Below are 20,075 nucleotides of genomic sequence, written 5' to 3'. Positions count from 1 at the left end.
TAGAACATTGTGACCCGGAGCGGCAACAATGATCGAATCCAGGTGAGGTTGAATCAGGGGAGATGAATTGGTAGCGTAAACGAGCCAACCAATTGTCAGTCCGAGAGGATGGGGGAAACGAGAGAAGAGGATGGGATGGGATGGGGTTTGTGGTGAAAGAAGGGTGAGGTGGAAGTTTCTCGACTCCACGATGGTCGAGCTGTTCAAATGGAATGGGATTTCTGACGGGCAGGGATACCACCAGCACGACGAACCTTCTCCACTTTGAATGACCCCACACTTAGCCTCAGCCACAACCTAAATTGTTAAGGCGCCGTTGTACCCGGAGGGACCAGACTCCATACCGGCATCCGTGATTGGACAGGCTCCGGAGAGCGGCTCCGGCGTCACGGCGCTTATCGAACTATCTTAGCTCCGTATACAGCCCCGGACCTGGCTCTGCTCAGCCTGTCTTCCGGCGTTTGGGTTTTGTTAAGTTGAACTCGAATCAGTCAGAAGTGGATCGGGGAACTGGGGCCAAGTGCGTTGTTGCATCTATCTACCAGGAAATAACATTGAGCAGTGCGATATCCTTGTAATGGAGTTGAGCCCAAGGCTCATGTGGCTGATTCACCTAAGGCGTTTTTTAGCAACGTTTTATGAAAATACATTATGGAATCCTTTATTAAGAGGTTCAGTGCGAACGATTAGACCTACATTCAAGACAGGAAATAGTCTGAAGTATATGTGCAAAGACGAAGGTGATCTGAGGCCTCCCATAGGGCTCCATCTGCTTATCAAGCACAGGAACTGTCAATATCTGAACTGTATGGTGCTTTTCGGTAGGAAAAAGGCCTTCAAACAGAAACACATTTGACTTGTGGCGTTTGTGACTGGGTCTTCGACACACCCAGGTGAACCACGCGGCGTAGCCACGTAAACGGTTTCTGTTATCCAAAGGGTCGGGCTCGTCCAACTGCTTCCCGACATGAGTTAATCAATATTATCGTTTGAGTACAGCTAAAGGCAAGAGATATCTTGGCTCCAGGAAACAACTCACGGAGCATTGTCTGTTGAGGTACTCATTGTGCGCATAGCATCACCAATATCATTTCCGTGTGTTGTATATGGGAGACATAGGAAGTGCCAACAAGGTCCCTTTACTATCTTCAAGGCCCAGTCGTTTGGGTTGGAAAACTAAAGTGTTGACCTGCAGCTGCAAGACTAGATAACATGGGCGCTGAGAAGACAAAGAAACCCTGGATTGCCCTAGGCCCGTCGCATTTGATAATGCAACAGATGCCAGCAATGATATTTGACCAGTGATTTCAGCCAAAAGTTGTTTCAATAGACTTGAAGTGACCCATTTAAAGTAGACGATTGAGATCGTGATTTAGCATTATAGCACATGAAAAGAACGCTTGGGTTGGGTTGCAAGACGTCACGTAGGTAACCAGACTTGATTGAAGATGACATGACCTCAAGCGATCCAGAAACATCCTGCCACAGCTGGATCGATCCGTATTTTGAGGAACTGCATGTCAAGACATGCTGCAATCCACAAGAAATGTAGCAAGTGAGCGGTTGATTTTGGCCCTGGTCCTTGAGACAAACCAGCATACCGCTAGAGCGCGACGCGGCCAACCACTGGCAACAGAGAGAAACATGCTGTGATCCAGAATCTGCAAAGAACGAATGTATCGCGGGCGCAGATTGATCACATGATACCATCGACAACCCAGATCTGTCCAATGTTCATCACGTTAAGGAATGAGTATTCGTTCCACCTGATGGCGGGGGTTTTCGGTGTATGCGCTTCTAATAAGCATGTAAGTAGCGAAAAGGTTAGATAGACTCAATGCTCTTACGATATATAGGCAGATAAGAATTAGGACAAAGGCGAACCTGAACCCTCCGCACGTCTGAGTTTTAGAGTTCAGCATATCGTCGACGCGCTCCCTCAGGGGTTCATGGAACCTTGGACGTGTTCGACGACAATATCTCATGTGATTTTGATGTACATGGCGGAGATAATCAGCTGGTAGCATTAACACTGGGTCCAGACGCCTCAATGTCTGAAATGACGGGCTGGACTCTGAAGATGTCCGCTGACGCTGTAAATGGCCTGGATAAGACATACCACTGAAGGGTCAGTCCAATAGCCGTGGTCGTTCGATCGACCATCCCAGAGCGCTTGAGTTCGTATCGCAAATACGATCATTCATGAACAAGATATCTTATCAAATGCAATCGTAGAGTGTTGTAGGAAACATAATTTGGGCAAAGTTATGGCGGCAGACGGGATCGGTGACTTCCGTGCAAGTATCGTCTCGGCTCGAGAATGTTAACCAAGACATGTAGTATCATGAGTGAGACCAACCGTATTATTTTTCGAGACGGCTTCAAGGAATCGACGAGAGCTGTCATGACTGCACCAAAACAATAGGCAACCGGAGGGGCGACCTCGATCCTGATTCAGATGAATGGGCTGGCAAGGCCCTAAAACAATGCGACATTGATAAGAAGAGCAGGTGACGTCGACGCAAACGCATGGCGAGGCTAATCAAGAATCATACTGGCTTGTATGTAGGCGACGTTTTCATGATGCCATAAGCATGCAGTCCTTTGGTAGCATCCTCGTCCCGTGGTCGCCGCTAATACGGAAACGTAGGTATCACGGTGTAACAGTCCTGCTTGATGAGACGGGAGGAAGGGAGCGAACGTCTGGCGGCGCCGTTGCTGACAGTCGTTGGTCTCGTCCAACCAAATAGATAGAGATGCCTTGTGTGTCGAACCGCAGCTGGCATTATGATTGGTGCACGCCACAACGAAACCGTCAACATAATTGGGCCCAGGCGCTGGAGCTGAAGACGATGAAGCATTACTGGGGCACTCCACAAGTGTCTCTCAGCACGATATGTTCGGGATAGGTACGGTAGGTAGGTATTGCACTATGCTTGCGGCACGCAGCCGCGATTATGTCTTCGTTCCCTGGTACCAGGCTTTGCTACCTACCCGGCAGTTGCTAGAGGTAAGTGCAGCCATGTACGGGACAATAGAAGAGTTGGAGAAGGCGGGGAGAAGGAGTGGATGGGTGGCTGAAGCTCCTTGGCTTGCTTTGGGTCTCATTCTATTTGCTGGATGGAACATCTCTTAGCGAGTGGGGAGGCTCTTGCGTTCTGATGGCCGGGAAAGTGCAGGATGATGGTCATCCCCGCGGCTGATTGGGCCGCCGTGCATGAGTTTGACTGGAAGGTCGCCAGTAGAGTGGTGGGCGGGAAACCAGGAGGGGGGGGGGGGGGGGTGTTTAATGTCTTGGAGCTTGGAAGAGCTTCGGAAAGGGTCATTTGGGCCGCCGTCAGCCTTTGATCGACGGCCCGAGAATCATGTAGATGCAGACTCAGGAGGTTGAACAGAGAATCTTGACTGACAGTGAACTTGGCGGAGCTGCCTCGCCTCGCATTGTCTGGTGACAGCGTGGCTCCACGATCCGCACACATGTGGAGGGGTTGTATCCGTAGTACATCGTACATCTACGTACCTACCTCTCTAAGGAAGGTTCGACGAGGTAGGCGACTAATTAGACCACATCCAATGGGCTCGGCTCACATTCCATGCCTTTACACTCACTGTACGGAGTACTACCTACCCATTTACCTAGGCAGGTATATACATACAATACACACTTACACTACACTCGCTCCCCATTTCGGTGTCAAATTCGGCAGCAAGTTTCTGGCCAACTAACTGTCTCAACACCCGGCGAATTCCGCGACGCAACAAGAAAGCATCTCCCTGCTGGCGTGAAATAAGGTCAGATCAAACAAAACTTAGAGGCCCAGGAAAAAGAAGCTTGGGCGAAAAAGCAATTTTCTTCCCCAATCCCAACCGTCACCCCCCTCCTCATTCCGGGTCTGCCTTCCCTTGTTGGATTAGATGTCATCCCTCGCCTTAGTTGCACCTTCCACGGGGATTGGGCCCTGGCGGCCGGGGAGAAACAAGCCGCCGGTCATCCATCCATCCACCCATCCACACACCACCCGCCCATGGCCACGGCTCCAACGCCATTCATGCACCGCGCCAGTCTACGACATAGCATGGCATGCTTCCTTAACCTCTTACGTCCGTACCTACTTATCTTCACGGCTGGGAAAGTATGTCTGTATATGCACCAACCACCACCGCTACCACCAGCACCAAAACATGCCTTGCATTGCCCGCTGTCTGCACGCATACGTCAGTCGGTCAAGAGAAGAAGCCCAGGTAGGTAAGCAACAGTAAAGCACCAGGCCGGTTTGTTCGGCCCATTACCAACGATCATCCGCAAAGTGGCCGTACACCTTCCGAGTTCCTTACTCTGCTGCTTACCCCCAACTAGTCGGGTGGATGCCCGTCCGGTTTGCGGCAATGCAGTGAAGCAGCGGACTCGTTCCATTCTAGGACTACACTGTCCTCTGTTTGTCTCGATCCGGCTCAGACTCAAGACCCTTGGTGCCTCAGCTTCCACCCCACTGACATTACACTATCGTCTCCGACCGCGACCCTGATCCTTGACCCCCTTGTACCCCGGCCCTACCGCTCCGCATGGCGCACTACTCTACCACTAGAGCCGCGGTGAGATCCATCCACCCTCCTCAAGCAGACACCTATCTTGCAACTGAGATTGACCAAGGATCGACCGTCAGTTCAAGGCTCCGGCAGCAAGCAGTCAACTGAAGCACAGCACAGGCTGGGTTTGCACATGCACAGCACCGACATCAACCTAAAGCATCCCAAATGGAGGCGCGCGGCGCACCGGGCGAGGAAGCATACGTAGCAAGCCGCCATTGTTGCTGCCGGTCGCCCGCTCTGCCGCCCCCCCGAAGCAATCAGTTCGAACCGCAGATGAGGCCCAGGACCTGCGCCGTCTGCCCCGGCTCTTTACACTCCCAAACACGCCAGTGATTCGACATTGAGCCCACCTTATCTTACCTGAGGTCGCCAACCTACCTCCCCAACCAGTACCTTTTAGCACCGCAGGGCGAAAGCGCAAGCGATTGCCATGTTTCTAATATCGTCCTTTGCATCTATTCTGGGCACGACACGCGATCGATACACAACGGCCAGAACTACAGTCACGCCCCTGTTATTTTCTGGTTTCTGCTTCCGGTCTACCAGCACATAGTATGGAAACTACTGCGTATGCTACGTTTGGTGGGGGTTTTCGTTTCGTCAACGTTTTCCCGAAGTGAGGGCCGCCAGGCATGGAGTCCCCAGCAATAGAGGGGAACAGAGGGATGTGTACAGTACGTAGTGGGGACCGCACCGTCCTGGAATGTTGCCGCCAGTCGTCTCGAACCGCCCGGCTGCTGAGCCGCATGGCGGCGTTCACCAATTCGGGACATAAGCTCGAGATACAGGTTCTGCGACAGGGACGCTGGGAAAATAAGAAACGTCAAGCGGGTATGGTATGCGTCTACTTATGTATGACATGCCATTCGAGCCTGTTGCCATTGGTGAAGGTGCACGACGGTCAAGCCGGGGAGATGAGGTCATTTCGAGTACAGGAGCATTATCTGCAAATCGGAAGGAGAGGTCGACTGATACGGACCAGTATGGCGCGAATGAATGAATCCATACGGCAATCTTTGGTGCAGCAGACAGTTTTTGGTTTCTTCTTCTGCTGCCGCTGCCGGAGCGCATTGCTGTGGGTGCCAGACAGAATGCACGCATCACAGACGCAGCAGCAGCAAGCAATGCCTCGGAACCAGCAGCCAGGGCCGGGCGCGTACCCGGTAGCTCGAGTCGACTCCCCCGTCCTACCTACCCCCTGCGCAATCTCTCTCAAGCTAGGTACCGAGGGTGCTCGCGGAGGTTTCCTGATGTTTGCTCATCTTTCTGTATCTTACGGCAGTCGGTTGTCAACGAGTTGCTTGCATGCTTTTTCCAGTCAAAGAAAACCTTGACCACATGGAGAGAAGGCAAATGTGCAAGTTGGTGTTTGCACTGTGCTTTCTCGTTTTGCCATTTGATTCATTATGGCACATACCACTCACTACACATCAAGATAGACAGGTACCTACCGTGTGGAGGTTGAAGGTGGGGAGGGGGAGCAGCACCTCCCCATCCAGTCCTGCCGGCAGGGTTCTGTCATCTTAAAGCGCGAGGGAAAGCAGCAGAACAGGGGGAGGAAAAAAAAAAACACACCCAGGATACATAAGAACAAAACCGGTACGTACATCTTTCGCTCCCCCACCACACGAGTAACAGGTTACACTACCTAGGTACCTGCCTACACCACAACTAAACGGCCACACGGCCACACGCCCTCAGGCTACTGTTAGCGCCCTAGGTAGTTGCAGTCCATTCATTCTTCGATACCCACGGCCAGTGTGCCCACTCCCCTCCTCGACTCCCCACTTTATTTCCCAGCAGGCCTGAAAAAGATGCAAAGGAGAAGAGGGAGAAAGAGAAGGAGAAGGAGACAATGTGCGAGCACAAGTCACTACATACACACATTGACACACCACCCACCGCATTGCATAGAGTATCCGTATCCGTACATTGCTCGTCTTTGCTGTATCGTCCACACCACACACTCCACATCAGCCTGTCTGGCCGTGTCATGTAGGTATCGTTCCTCGTACACGATCAAGATTCCAACACGTCCATTTCTTCCATCCATCCAGCCCGGGCCATCCAATCGACGGGGCGGGGCTGTCTCTCTCTCATTTTCCTGACCCTGCTGCTGGTGCTACTTACTGTATTTCTCGGCTTCAATCCTGGCTTTTTACATCCTCCAGGCCCAGCAAGGTGGAAGCTGCAAAAGTGTCCCGTCGTCCCGTCCACTTCCATCCATCCTTGATTCCATTTCTAACTCAGCCCACACACGGCCCAAGAAACCCACCTGTTGACGCCGTTCAACCAGTGACAGTCAGTGCCCTGGTCCATCAAGCACAAAGTGCTGTGACCCAGCACGCATGTGCTTAGATTGATTGCCGCCGCAGCTTGGTTTGCTACGAGCAAGGCCAAGGCCGCCTCACATACACACACACTCTCTCTCTCTCTCTCGCGCGCGCGCGCGCGCAGCCTCTCGGTCTGTGTTCTGCGCTGTCCTCAAGCCCCTCGAGCTACTGCTTTCACACCTACCTTGGTTGTATGCTGCCGCTGCCCACTACCCACTGCCCGACTTGTTAGGTACTGCGACGACTGCATCCGCCGGGTCTCGGCCGCTGCCACTTCCAATCCCACTCCCACTCTTGTTCCCACTCCCACTGCGTACCGTGCCTCCCCTCCGTCTCCCGTCCCCCTCGTCCCAAGCACAAGTCGAAGGGGGCAGCATCGCATTGTGTCCGTACCGAATTTTTCCTCCTCACACACCCTCTATTCATACCCTCTGTCGCTTCCTTCTGCCTTCCTTTTTTTTTGTCTTTTTTTTTTCCCTTCCCCCCTTTCCTCGACGTTTTTAGACTTTTTAGGGTGTATCATGGACGGCACCCAGGGCACGACTATTTCCAACGGCACATCCCAACGTCGCAAGCTCACCAAGAAACCTCCCTCGTCCTACCAGCAACATACCCGCTCCTCGAGTGGTCTCGATGGTGGCATCGACGCCCTATCTCTCCAGAGCAAACGCAGCTCTACTTCGCTGAGACGCGCTCCTTCCGCTCCACCTGCTCGGACGACTCCCTCAAACGCTGCCGCTGCCGCTTCGGCTGCCATCCATCCCGGCGTTGCTTCTTCTGCCGCTTCCAACAACTCTTCTCCCCGTCATCTTCCCTTAAGTCAGACGCACCTTCCCAATCCCTCCCCCATCCTGCCTCAGGGTCAGTTCGCCGGAGCCGCTCCTTCCCCGACTGCCTACCACCACCCCCAGACCCAGACCCAGGCCCAGACCTCCACCTTCCACGGCCACGCCAACGCCAGCACCGCCTTCTCTCCTCACCTCCATCAGAACTTTAACCTCCCGTCCAATTTTTACCAAAACAACAACAACAACAACAATACCACCATCTACACCACCAACAACAACTCTGCCGTCGGTAACGGAGTTGGTGTTGGTATCGCCCACAGCAGTGATCGACCCGTCGATCCCACCGCCATAACTCTGTCGTCACAAACCCACGACGACTTCATCGGCGCTCCTTTTGACGGTGCTGCGGTTCTGAACCGCATTGAGCAGACGAAATCGCCCGTCGCCGCTCAACCACAGCCTCACCAGCCCTTCTACCAGCGACATAACGCCCCTCCGCCTCCCCTCATCAAGTCGGCGACCGATTCGCGCATCAGAAGCCCTGCCCTTCGACAGTCACGCAGCTTCACGAACGATTTTTCAATGATGAACGAAAAATCACAAGGTGGCCGGGTAACGGATAACTCAATGATCAGCCCCAAGCGGTACTCGGACGAGGCAAAGGAGCCTCGGATGGGCGTCCTGCGCAAGAAGTCGGGTTTCTCTGGCTTCATGAACAGCCTGGTCGGCACCCCCAAGAAGCCGGTCATCTCGGCCCCTGAGAATCCTGTTCATGTCACCCACGTCGGCTACGACAGCTCCACTGGCCAGTTCACTGTCAGTCGTTCCCTTGCCCTCTTCGTTGCTCACTCACCCTCTTCTGCTGCTCTCATCTCGTTCTTGCATGTCGTTGCGTTTGTTGCGGCTGACATTTTTCACGTTGTAGGGTCTCCCGAAGGAATGGCAGCGATTGATCAACGAAAGTGGAATTCCCGAGAAGGAACGAAGGGAGAACCCCCAAACCATGGTTGACATCATCACTTTCTACAAGGAGACGACCGAGAAGCCGGCCGAGGATCAAGTCTTGGAGAAGTTCCACGATGCCAGAGCGCCTGATTACCGTCAGTATGCGAGCTCAAACTCGCCGTCGGGTGCCATGTCGCCGGGCATGTATCCGCCAACAGCTTATATGGGTATGTCACCAATGATCAGTCCACCTGCGAGCCCTAGGTTTCCAACTGTCAATCATGAAGGATCTTTCGAAAACCCCCGTCAGCCGCCCCCCGTCCCCGGAGTTGGTGGAGGCAAAGGCTCCAGCAACAAGGACATCAACTTGATGCCTAGCCGCCCGGCCCCGAAGCCGCCCGTCAGCCTCCCGATGAGGTCCGCTCCCTCCCCCTACCCCGCCAAGGACTCCGGTATTGGCATGTCTCAGCCCGGCGAGGACCTGCCCCCGGTCGCATACCAGCCGCCCAAGGAGAACGTTCCCATGCTCCCCGAGGAGCACCGCGGAGAACACCGATCTCGATCCCGATCCAACTCGCGCGTCGGCGCCTCCCCCGGCTATGTACCCCCTACTCCTAATCCGCAGAATGCCCAGGCGAGTCTGTACCAGCAGCAGCTCATGCAACAGCAACAAGAGCAGGCCTTGGCCCAAGCTCAAGCGGCCATGTCTGGCCAAATTAGCCGTGCCCCGAGCAAGAGACAGCCCGCTCAGCAGCCGACACCGCCCCAGTCGCAGCACCAGCACCCCCAGGGTCCCACGGCCAATGGCGGGCCTGGTCAGCGACAGCAGGTGGGCGTTCCTGGCGCCCCTGGCTCCAGGCCCCGACACCGTCCCCGCCAGAGTACTGGCATCGACGTCGTCGCTGCACTGAAGCGCATCTGTTCCGACGGGGATCCTCGTGAAGTGTACAAGAACTTCAATAAGATTGGACAAGGCGCGTCTGGCGGTGTTTACACTGGCTACGAGCGAGGAACCAACCGGCTGGTCGCCATCAAGCAGATGAACCTCGAGCAGCAGCCCAAGAAGGATTTGATCATCAACGAAATCCTTGTCATGAAGGACAGCTCTCATCCGAACATTGTCAACTTCATAGACAGCTATCTTTGCGGAGGCGAACTCTGGGTCGTGATGGAATTCATGGAAGGTGGTAGTCTGACTGATGTAGTCACGTTCAACATCATGACCGAAGGACAGATTGCCTCTGTCTGCCGGGAAACGCTTAAGGGCCTGCAGCACCTCCACTCCAAGGGTGTCATCCACCGCGACATCAAGTCGGACAACATTCTCCTGTCGATGGAGGGCAATATCAAGCTGAGTAGGTTCTCTGAACATGGCTCGAGGTGGTGGTATGCTAACATGCGGTAGCTGACTTTGGTTTCTGCGCAACCATCAACGAGGCCCAGAACAAGCGTACCACTATGGTTGGCACGCCTTACTGGATGGCCCCTGAAGTCGTCACGCGCAAGGAGTACGGACGCAAGGTTGACATCTGGTCTCTTGGTATCATGGCTATTGAAATGATTGAGGGAGAACCGCCTTACTTGACAGAGTCTCCCCTGCGAGCGTTGTGGTTGATCGCTACCAACGGCACACCCCACATCAAGGAGGAGTCCAACTTGTCGCCAGTGTTCCGTGACTTCCTTTACTTCGCACTCAAGGTTGATCCCGAGAAGAGAGCAAGCGCACATGACCTCCTTAGAGTAAGTTTGGCCCTGATCCTCACAAGGACACTTCACTAACTCTTTTTGCAGCACGAGTTCATGAAGGGCTGCGTAGATCTTTCTCAGCTGTCACCGTTGGTGCGTGCCGCTAGAGAAGCACGTCTTGCAGAGAAGGCTAGAAAGGGACAGTAGGACGCCTTCAGCCAGTCATCCAAGAACATCTTTCGGCGGTTGAAACGACATTAATCACGACCTTGATGACAACATACTCCGTAATGGGGCTGCCCCTTACCTGTGCATTGAGATACCCTGGGAAGTACTGTTGCCCTCTAGCACATTTGGCTCAAAGACGCTTTCCACCTACATTTAGCACGGCTTCCTCACCCTGCGGCCAAGTCTCCATTGACTTTTGGCTTGTCCGAGGAAGCGGCAGCGTGCGTGCCATGGCTAGCAAACTTTCAGCCTCGATCATAACACTTGCTTTCAAGATACCACGTCGGAGGCCGTTTGACCCGTTTTCAGCATGGACTCCAGACCTTTCTTTTATTCTTGACGACTTGCACACGCACACAACATTCAGCATGTTTGACGATCAAGCAACGTCTTTTTTTCTGACGGCTTTTGTCCTTATGCATTACATAGAGGCGATCACAATCCTGGATCCGCCAACTTGCCTTAGTACCAGGCTCCGGTTGTATAAAGGTAGCCCTCTCATCTCATTGGATTGAGAATTCCGCTTTGGACCAATCATGTTTCCTCAGTTTTGGTGATGAATGTCACCTTGGACGTCAAGTCGCTGAGAGGAGACGAGACGATGAATCGCATGATTTGCTTTGGCCAGCGGGAATGGGTGGCCAACTCGGATTTGTTGGGGCAGACAGGCAAACCCCTTTCAACCTGTCGTGTGGGATTTTCACTGCTTTGTATGGAACATTGAGGGGGGAAAAGGATCGATCTTCAGATGAGACGTTGCTGGATAGTTACGAGAGAGAGGCCAGGACTTTTGGCTCTTTGGTCCGTTATGCCTCACGCCCCCCTGGAGAAGGGGCGCTCCTTACTGGTCATGTGCTAGAGGGTACCACCTAGGTGGTGGTTCACTGGCTCTAGGTAGTCTAGAGAGACTCGGCTTGGTGTTGGAATGACCTTCAGGCCTAGCAAGCAAGCTTAAGAAAGTTAAACGCACTGCAGTTCCAGTTTGTCCACGGGGTGATTGGTGTACGTGATATTTGATACCTGGTGAAGTGTAGGGGTACAGCTTTCAGTTCTGCCTCCTTGTCAAGGTCTTTCGCGCCCCACTGGCTGCCTGTTTTGTGATAATGTAGTGTTCCTTGGCAGGCCCTATGGGAATATAGCCAAAGTTTTGAAGTTCACAACTCGCTGTTGGAAGCTGGAAACAGCACAGGAGCTTGGAGGTCTTGGAGTTTTATTTGGTATACAACTCGGTCATGTCTCGTGCCTCTGGATTTGGCAGCAGACAAGAGACGACAGGGCCAAGTCGCGTAAACCCAGGCCAAGATGATATACGAGCACTCTCTGAACCACATCATCACATGTATTGGTACTCTCTCCCCACGACCCAGATTCCTCCTGACTCCCCTTGCTTTCTGTTCCCTCTCTCTCTCCCCATGCCAGCCCCCTTTCGCGATACCAGAGCAGAGACGACAGCGAACCTACACGACTCTTCTCCGCCACACGCTTGCGTATACACACTCACATACACACACACACGTTCACTTTGCCCCCCAGGAGAGGAAATAAGAAAAAGTCAATGGAAGTCCGGGCCCCTGACTCGGCGAACGAGGGCCCGAGGAAACAGCGTTTCAACCTGCGTCAGGGGTCAGAAGGGAAGTTTTTCTTGGCCCCCCCCCTCCTCCCCTCCCCCCCGGATCGTCCCAGGGTGCGCAGAGGCATGACGCCGCTGCAGTTTATTGCTGCTTGCTGCCTGCTGCCGCTGAAACAGGTCGCTCGCCTTTTCTCTGCCCCCCCCCCCTCCCCCTCCATTCCAATCCCTGGCCTCCTCGAGCCCGCCCGGAACATTTGATCGCGGCGATGACATAACATGCCTCGAGCTTGCGAGCCTCGGCACGCTTAAAGCTGGGTGGGCTGATGGCCCGATGGCTCATGGGGCCCCGTCTGTGCACATCGACAACACGAAGCTCGTAAGTACCAAAGCTCCAGTACACATGCCGCTCGGGTTAGGGAAAACGTCATGGGTTTGTCACAAGGTTTCTTCTCATTTCTTTCAACACCCGCTCAAAGCCCATATCTCGACGCGTGTGCCGTGAGACTAGTTAGAAAGAAGAAGAGGAAGAGGAAGAAGAAAAAGAAGAAGAAATGGCCCCCTATGAATCATCCATCCAACCCCCCTTTTCTCCTTGACCCAAACGCCAGGACTTGCCAAAGAACGAAGACAGTCGTTATCATTAAAAAGACGTTGTGGTAGGAACTGGATGATGGAATAAAAAAAAAAACCAATCATCCGGAGTATTATTAACAGAAAACCCTCTCGAGTCCTCCCTTCAAGCCCTGCACTCCCCTCCTGTTCTCTTCATGTGTGCGACTTGGTATTTAGCAATGGTTTTCGAATGCAAACAAACGGGTATCCAACTCTGCCACTATGCTTGCTGCCTTTGGGCCTTCATACGTCTTTTCACTCGCGCATCTTGACGTAGTTGCTGGGGAAGATTCCATGCCTCGTGCCAATCATGCCAGTCCTGTTGTGAATGTCAGCTTTGCTACCAGGCAAATGAGAATGAAAAAGAAAAGCCACCACGTACCACCAATCGTTTTCACTCTCAGTCTTCTTCAGCACCGTGATGATGTCACCCTTCTTAAACCCAAGGTCGCCGGGCTGGTCGGCGTCGAAGGTGAACAGCGCTACCGCTTCGTTCTTTTTGAGCATAGCATTCTTGGAAGCAAAGTTTGGCTTCGGCGCTGCAGGTCTGCCAGGTGCTCCGGTCTTCTGGCTGCCGACGAAGTTGGGCGACGGGTTATCTTTGTAGACGTAGTTGTCATTCTGATTTCCTCTTGACGCAAATGTGTTGGAGCGTGACACTCCGCCGGCCCCTCCGCCGAAGCCGCCGTTGCTCTGCCGGTCGTAGACGTCGTCCTGCCATGTACTGGCCCTCTTGGGTCCACCAAACTCGCTGGCACCGTCAACACCCCCATTGAAACCATGACCGTAAACACTGCTGCGGTGGTTCGTGTCCCCCTCTCCGAGACCGGTGCCCTGGCGGCCGTTCCATACCGCGTTGTCATGGCTTTGGTCGTAAACGGGGATGTCGTTGTACATGGAATCGTTGACCTGGCCGGTGCGACCAGCGTTGAAGGAGCGGGAGTTGAGGATATTCATGAGCGGCGCGGCCTGGGGCGGGGGTCGGACGCTACCGGTCAGGATCTGGGCGGCGGTGTAGCGGGTTCCGTAGAGCTTCTCGTTGGCGTCGCGGCGCTCGATGATGACGGAGCCCTCCAGGGAGACGCCGGCGAACAGGCCCTTGGTTTTAGAGTAGGCGAAGATGCCCGCCACGCTCTTCAGCGACGCGGCACCGGCAGCCTCGGCGTTGCGACCGACAGGGCCGGCGGCAATGGAGACGTTTCCACCGAGCGTCAGCGAGCCGGCCTGCGCGAATGTCTTGACGGCGCTGGCGTCGTTGAGAATGAAGACAAAGTCAGTCAGCTCGAAGCCAATCTGTCCACCGAAGCCTGCGCCCGCCGTGCCGATCGCGCTTGGCGCACTCCATGATCCGTCGGGGAGTCGTGCGACGGTAAGGCCGCTACCGAAGCGACCGGAGCCAAGAAAGCCGGCCTTGAGTACGGTAAGGATTGCAAGGCCCTAGATTACAGATCGGGGCACGTCAGCAATTATGTTGGGCAAGGGGATTCGAAATGGGCAGGGAAGCCTCTCGGAAGTCGTGTGCGCCACGAAGGCAGGCGGCGGGGGTAGAACGCGGGGTGGGATTTCCACGGCTCACCTTTGCGTTGGCGAGGACGGACGGAGGGATGATCTTGTCGGGACTGAAGGCTTGCCGGGGGTCGATGAAGGAGGTCAGAATCTTGCCGCACTTTTTGCATTCCGCTGTTTGCGTCCGTCAGTCGTGATGGCGCAACGATGACCGGCGGCTGCGGGATGATCGACACCCAGGGAAGGAGGAAACAAAGAGTGGACTTACACGCCATGGACGACGGGAGGGGGTTGTGAAGGCCCATGCTGACGGGTGTGTCGGTGGGGGGGGCAGGAGGCTTTACGGTATGATCGGTCGTCGGGTTTGTCGAGAGTCGGATCGAGGACCTAGAAAAGAGAGAAAGAGGGAGGAAAGGATTGCGAGGTTTGGAGGTGAAGAAAGAGAAAGAAAGAAAAACGTAATGCGGTTAGGTATATAGGTAGGCACTGTTCCTTGGGGATCCTCCCCGTCCACAGTTCCGACAACGAGAAGCTAACTACGTATGCAGGCGTGTGTTTGTGTCCACACCTCCACGTAATTAACGATTGAGTGGGGTTTCCTGGATGAATGATCGGACAGGTGAGAAGAGCGGCCGAAGGGACCTGCGCCTCTTCGTTTTCTGCTCGGCCAGAGTCGATTCCCCCCCTTGTTTGGTTTTTCTAGTGTATCCTGTTGGTTTGGGGGGGAGGAGAGTCTGTCGACACAAGCGCAGCCAAGGCACTCACCCGCTCGTTTTCTTACCCAATGTTTCTTTTTTTACGCTTTGTTGGTTCAGCCGAAGTCTCGCGTAGTGCACGAAGTGCTGTGCAACGATTAGACGACTTTGCAACTCATCAAACACAAGAAATTACCAAGCGACACTCGTTGATGCACCCCGGGATGGGGGGGGGCTCGAAGGTCTTTTCAACCTATTTGGGGTCGGGCAGCAGCAGCAGCAAGCAGAAGCAGGAGGTGACATTTCCTGTCAGCACTGGGATCGCCGAAACCCAATTTCGAGAACTAGGACCGAGAGGCGGGCTAGCTGCCTCGCGAGGCGCTGCAACCTCGACATAGGCCGGGCAGAAGAGGGTGTGACCTTGACGGAGACCGGGTCCGCATGTGTACAGATAGGCTGAGTGAGGTAATCCGCCCATCCAGTACCTCCAAATTCGCGGGGTACTTCAACGTCCAATCCCAGAGGCGTGAGTGCTCCTTTGTCTCTCTTCCGGGCTCCGGGCCAGTGTGGCGCAGGCCTAGGTACCTAGGTACTGACGCGCAACCCCACCCGCAAAGCGCAGTGGCCATCTGCTGACATGCAATGTCACTTTTTTTTGGAGAAGCCGGTCTCCCGGGAGGACCTGCTTCTTTGCAGCCCGGTTCCAGACCCCCCCAGCCTCGCCTTAGTGAGGGCAGATCCAGCCAGCCAGACTGACGGTAACGCATCGGCCTCCGAACCCCCTTCGTCATTGTTTCGCCGCCCCGATCCAACTACACCCGCGCAACCTCCATTGCCAAAAGTCACGATACACACGTTTACTCCCGCCCTTCACCAATTTCGCCAGCGACGAGACCCCACCGGAACCACGTGAAATCCTCCTCCCCTCTCAATCCATCGTCTTCAACTTGCGCGACCACGGGAACCACGTCCGCACCCACGACGACAAAGGCGATCCGGCACGCGCGGCAGTGGGCATCAGTCTCAGCGGCGTACGTACAACTAGGCAAACCCCAATCGAAAAGGTCCATCGAGCCCTGCCCATCCGCGTCATATCGCCCCTGCGTCTTCCGACTCCCTCTCTTCCCCTTGCCCCTCCTCAACCCCGTCCTCCATCCTCCCGGGGAAATCCGCAAACATGTCAGAAGCCTACGAGCGCGAACGCCAAAACAACGCCCGCCTTGACGAGCTGTCGGCCAAGGTCTCGGCCCTCAGGGGCGTAACGGTCGACATCTACGACAACGCGCGCGCCCACGAGGTCATTGACAGCACCGTATGTCTCCCCCTTCTCCCTTACCCCCTTTACCACAGGTGCGCCCTGCCTCCCGTGCGTGCTTGGACGTGGCTTGTCTTTGTCAACCGTAGCTAACGATCCTGCTCTTCCCCTCCGGCAAACAGTCCGATACCTTCTCCGCCATGTCTACCCAGCTCAAGGGCTCTGCCGGCCGCCTGACCCGCATGGCCGCTTCGGGGAATAAGGTCGCCATCCTCAAGCTGTCTGGCATCATTATCGGCATATTCATTGTCTTGTACTACATTGCCAAGCTGTTCCTCTGAAAGACCAGCAGCATATACGCAGCGATACGTCCTAGAACGAGAAATTGTCTCATCGGGCATCGTTCCTCCTTCCTCTCCGTGGCGGGAGATGGTAATGTCGAGGGCCGTTATGAAACCGGGGGTGGATGACAGAGCGAGCGACGACCTTCACCTTCTTTCTTTGATTTTTTATTTATCAACCCCCCCCACAACAAAAACCAAGGCCTGGACTGATAGGAAACGAGAGGTGGGACAATTCGATATCTGCCTCGAAACCAACATCGCAGGAACGACACATACAGGAGCAGACATTGATATAGGGCGGGGGTGGACGTTCAAATACCCTACGCATGGTTTTGGAGTTTGTTATATCTGGGAGGGTGGGCAGGCGCAGGACCGACTGGACTGTATTAGCACTAGCAAGTAGCACGGCTCGTACCAATGTTCATGTTATTTGTACCGCAACTATAGATGCTTGCTTTATATTTGGGCAAACTCTTGTTGATCTATGATGCTTTTGCATTTGAATCGCGTGTGATGCCCCCTGGGAACCCCCCCTCCCCTTTACCAAACATATCTCCCGACGTCCTCATTGATTATCTATAGATCGACATAATAAACTCAAGGGCCTAACCTCGGGAAGCGTCCACTAGCATCTCATCGATCCCGAATCCTTTACCGTTCTCAACGTCTTCAATCTGCAATTTACTGCCAGACATTCGAAAAGAGATCCTCGCTGCCACCGATTGGCTTGGCAGACCCGGAACTGGCAGCGGGTTCTGTGCTGCTGGTCCATCCACCGAACTCCTCGTCGGCCGCAACCTTGGGCGCGGCGCTGAATCCACCAGACGCTCCAGGAACAATTGGCGTGTTGGCGAAGGATCCAGTAGACAGTCCGGAGGACACTCCAGACGAGCCCCATCCGCCAAAGTCGCCGGTTCCTCCAAATGCAGGCTTAGGTGTTTCCGCAGGCTTGGGAGCGGCAGGCGCAGTGTTTGCGTCGGGTGTGCTCCAGGCATTGGAGCCCCAAACATCCGAGTTGGACCAGTTCCCTGCGCCAATTGCGCTCGTGGCGGCCGCGCTCGGGCTGGTAGCAGGAGGCGGTGACTTGGGTTGGTTCGAGGAGAGGTTAAAGACGGAGGAAGATGCGGTGGTGGGAGAGGGCTTGTTGGGGGCAGCGGCGGGCTGGGAAGGAGCGGACAGATCGAACAGGTCTCCCATGGACGAAGCTGGTTGAGCAGGCTTCGGCTGGGACTGGGCCGGAGCTGGGGCGGGAGAATTGGACCAGCCAAACCCGCCAAGGCCACTGTTGGAAGGTTGCTTCTGATGCGTGGAGGGGGCAGGGGCGGCCGGCTTGGAGTCGAAGAAGCTTCCGCCGCTGAGACCGCCAAAGGCGTTGTTCGACGCGGGCGGTGGTGATCTGCTACTGCTAACAGGGCTGGCCAGGCTTGCGAACGGATCTGCCTGAGCCGGCTTGGGGCTGCTTGTGTTGGAGAAGCTGAGGCTGCTAAAGGCATCAGTCATGCCGCCAAACGACTGTTGCTGTTGATGTCCAAAGGTAGGCGAGGGCATGCCGCCAAATGCTCCGCCGGCGGCCTGAGCCTGTTGTTGCTGCTGCTGTTGGGGTTGCGGTCGCGGAGCCGAGGCGTAGAGTGATAGGATAGATTGCTTGAGGTCTGGCCGCGAAGGTCCTCCCATAGCCCCCGCATTGTTGGTGCTGGCGGGTCGAGGAGGGGCAGCGGGTTCGCCGAAGAAATCCAGTCCCAGTAGAGAGTCCTTAGTGCTCGTAGCCTTAGGGGGCGCGGGGTCGGATTTCGGGGGCAATTTGCCGGGCTGCGGGCCGGCCGTGCTGGCTCTGGGGATGGGATCGCCGCCGATAAGATCGACCTGCGGCTGCGGGGAAGTGACGTTCCTGGGAGGAGCCGCCGATTTTCCAACCGAACTCTTGCGAACCGATTCCCTCCGCTCCACGTTCTGCTTCTCCTTTACCAGGCTCAACGGCACATCGTCATCACCATCGACATCAAGACTGGCAGGGTCGGGAATGGGGCCGTCCATTGTCCATCGTTTGAGTTCGTACTTGGTGCGGATGAAGTTCTCGATCTTGGATTCGGAGGGGACGTGGCCGGGGGCCAGCTTGGCCTCCCAGTATTTGTTCGCGCGCGCATTGCCCCAGCTGAGGATGCTTCGGAGCTGTTCATCGGTCCAGGAATCGAGGTCGACAGACTTGACTCTGCTGATATGCGTGCCCATGCCACGGTGGATGCCCGAACACCGGATGCAGATAAAGACGCCGAGGTTCCAACTAGCCCATCGCGGGTCTGCAACGTGGTACCGTCAGTGGAAGGGTCGAGGGGGGCAGTGGGAAAAGCGTCGTCTCCAACTTACGCTTGTTCTTCTTGCAGTCGGCGCATATTTTGTTGCACTCCAACTTCAAGAGGCTCTTGATTGTCAGCTGGTTTTGGGCCGCTCTTTCAGCAGCGGGGTTTGGCGGTGGTCTTCGAGACATCGTGGCTTTTGTTTGTGTGTACAGGGTAAAGGATGACAGATTCTGTGGCGGGCGAAGTTTATAATTCGTTGGGCGATCTCCTGGTGATGCGGCAGGTACAGGCGGAGGGAAAGGGGGAGGGGATCGCAAGATCGCAGAGTTGTCCAGTTGGGCCTCGACCGTTGTATGCCTAGGTAGGACTGAGATTATGGACTAGGTAGAATATCCATACGGCGCTGATACCAGCCAGGTAAGGGGCAACTGGGGTTGAGACCCCGTAGGTAGAGCATGTCCCTGCCTAAGGCAGTGATGACGGCAGTGGAGGTGGGGTCCTACCTCATTTCACTAACGGAAAGAATGCGCGCTGACAGGTGCCCGCCTCTATTGGCAGGTGTCCGAGTGAAACTGGCTGCTTTGTCTCGACAACACGCCATTTATTCGCCTTTGCAGCATCCACTACCGGCAACTGGTTTGTCTACCTTCTTCTTTCTTAATTATTTAAAACTCTACAGGTGAACGACTTGGATTCTGTGGTTTTTGGTACTGCCATTCCTAGCTATAGTATTCCTCTAAAGATACTTGCGCCTAGACCACGTTAATAGAGTTTATCGAAGAGAAAGAGAGGTGCAAGGAAGAATCAAAACTTCGGACAAGAAGCAGAGCGGTCCCCCACCTAATCTAAGTGCACCGGCGTCTGGACTGATGCCCCTAGTCGTGGAATAACCCCTCTTGTCTTCAAATACGTTTGGCCCTACGAACGTCCACCCCCAAATACCGAGTCTGCCCGCTTCTAGGCGCCAAATCAGCTTGGATACCATCGCAGTTGCCTATCGACCATTAACTAGGTAGCATATCATAGCATTGATGCCGCCTACGTTTATAGAAGCAGGTCACCATATCAGACTTGCATAGGCGTTCAATTTCAGAACACGTTGTTGTCCATCATCCTGTACCACATTGAACAGCTGTACTAGGATCGGTTGGAGTTCAAACCCAGCCCATCGCGATTGACTTTAACGTACTTGCCGTCCCTTGATACCCGCGAAAGCTAACCCCTTC

General features: G+C 54.7%; 4 protein-coding genes across 4 annotated transcripts; 2 read left to right on the top strand and 2 right to left on the bottom strand.

Moving 5' to 3' along the window:
* Positions 1–7,444: 7,444 nt before the first annotated feature.
* Positions 7,445–10,549, top strand: LY79DRAFT_590711 (uncharacterized protein; the record flags this gene model as incomplete). Its single annotated transcript, XM_060561188.1, has 4 exons — positions 7,445–8,527; positions 8,637–10,011; positions 10,062–10,396; positions 10,448–10,549. 4 exons carry the CDS (start codon positions 7,445–7,447, stop codon positions 10,547–10,549), a joined length of 2,895 nt encoding a protein of 964 aa, XP_060413574.1.
* A 2,458-nt stretch (positions 10,550–13,007) lies between these two features.
* Positions 13,008–14,563, bottom strand: LY79DRAFT_516666 (SH3 domain-containing protein; the record flags this gene model as incomplete). The annotated part of the gene is made up of 4 exons (XM_060554844.1): positions 13,008–13,071; positions 13,135–14,189; positions 14,329–14,432; positions 14,527–14,563. The coding sequence occupies 4 exons, from the start codon at positions 14,561–14,563 to the stop codon at positions 13,008–13,010; spliced, it is 1,260 nt and encodes a 419-aa protein (XP_060413573.1).
* A 1,567-nt stretch (positions 14,564–16,130) lies between these two features.
* Positions 16,131–16,549, top strand: LY79DRAFT_670220 (uncharacterized protein; the record flags this gene model as incomplete). Its single annotated transcript, XM_060563757.1, has 2 exons — positions 16,131–16,265; positions 16,391–16,549. 2 exons carry the CDS (start codon positions 16,131–16,133, stop codon positions 16,547–16,549), a joined length of 294 nt encoding a protein of 97 aa, XP_060413572.1.
* Positions 16,550–16,973: 424 nt separating this feature from the next.
* Positions 16,974–19,307, bottom strand: LY79DRAFT_633205 (uncharacterized protein). Its single transcript, XM_060562211.1, has 2 exons — positions 18,917–19,307; positions 16,974–18,849 (listed from the first exon to the last, which is right to left on the bottom strand). Exons 1-2 carry the CDS (start codon positions 19,035–19,037, stop codon positions 17,234–17,236), a joined length of 1,737 nt encoding a protein of 578 aa, XP_060413571.1. The 5' UTR covers positions 19,038–19,307; the 3' UTR covers positions 16,974–17,233.
* Between the last annotated feature and the right edge of the window lie 768 nt (positions 19,308–20,075).

Source organism: Colletotrichum navitas, assembly GCF_030913465.1.
Source record: "Colletotrichum navitas strain CBS 125086 chromosome Unknown LY79scaffold_34, whole genome shotgun sequence".
NCBI lineage: Eukaryota > Fungi > Ascomycota > Sordariomycetes > Glomerellales > Glomerellaceae > Colletotrichum > Colletotrichum navitas.
Note: the sequence above shows the minus strand (reverse complement) of the source record. Positions and strands in the feature narration are given on the sequence as shown.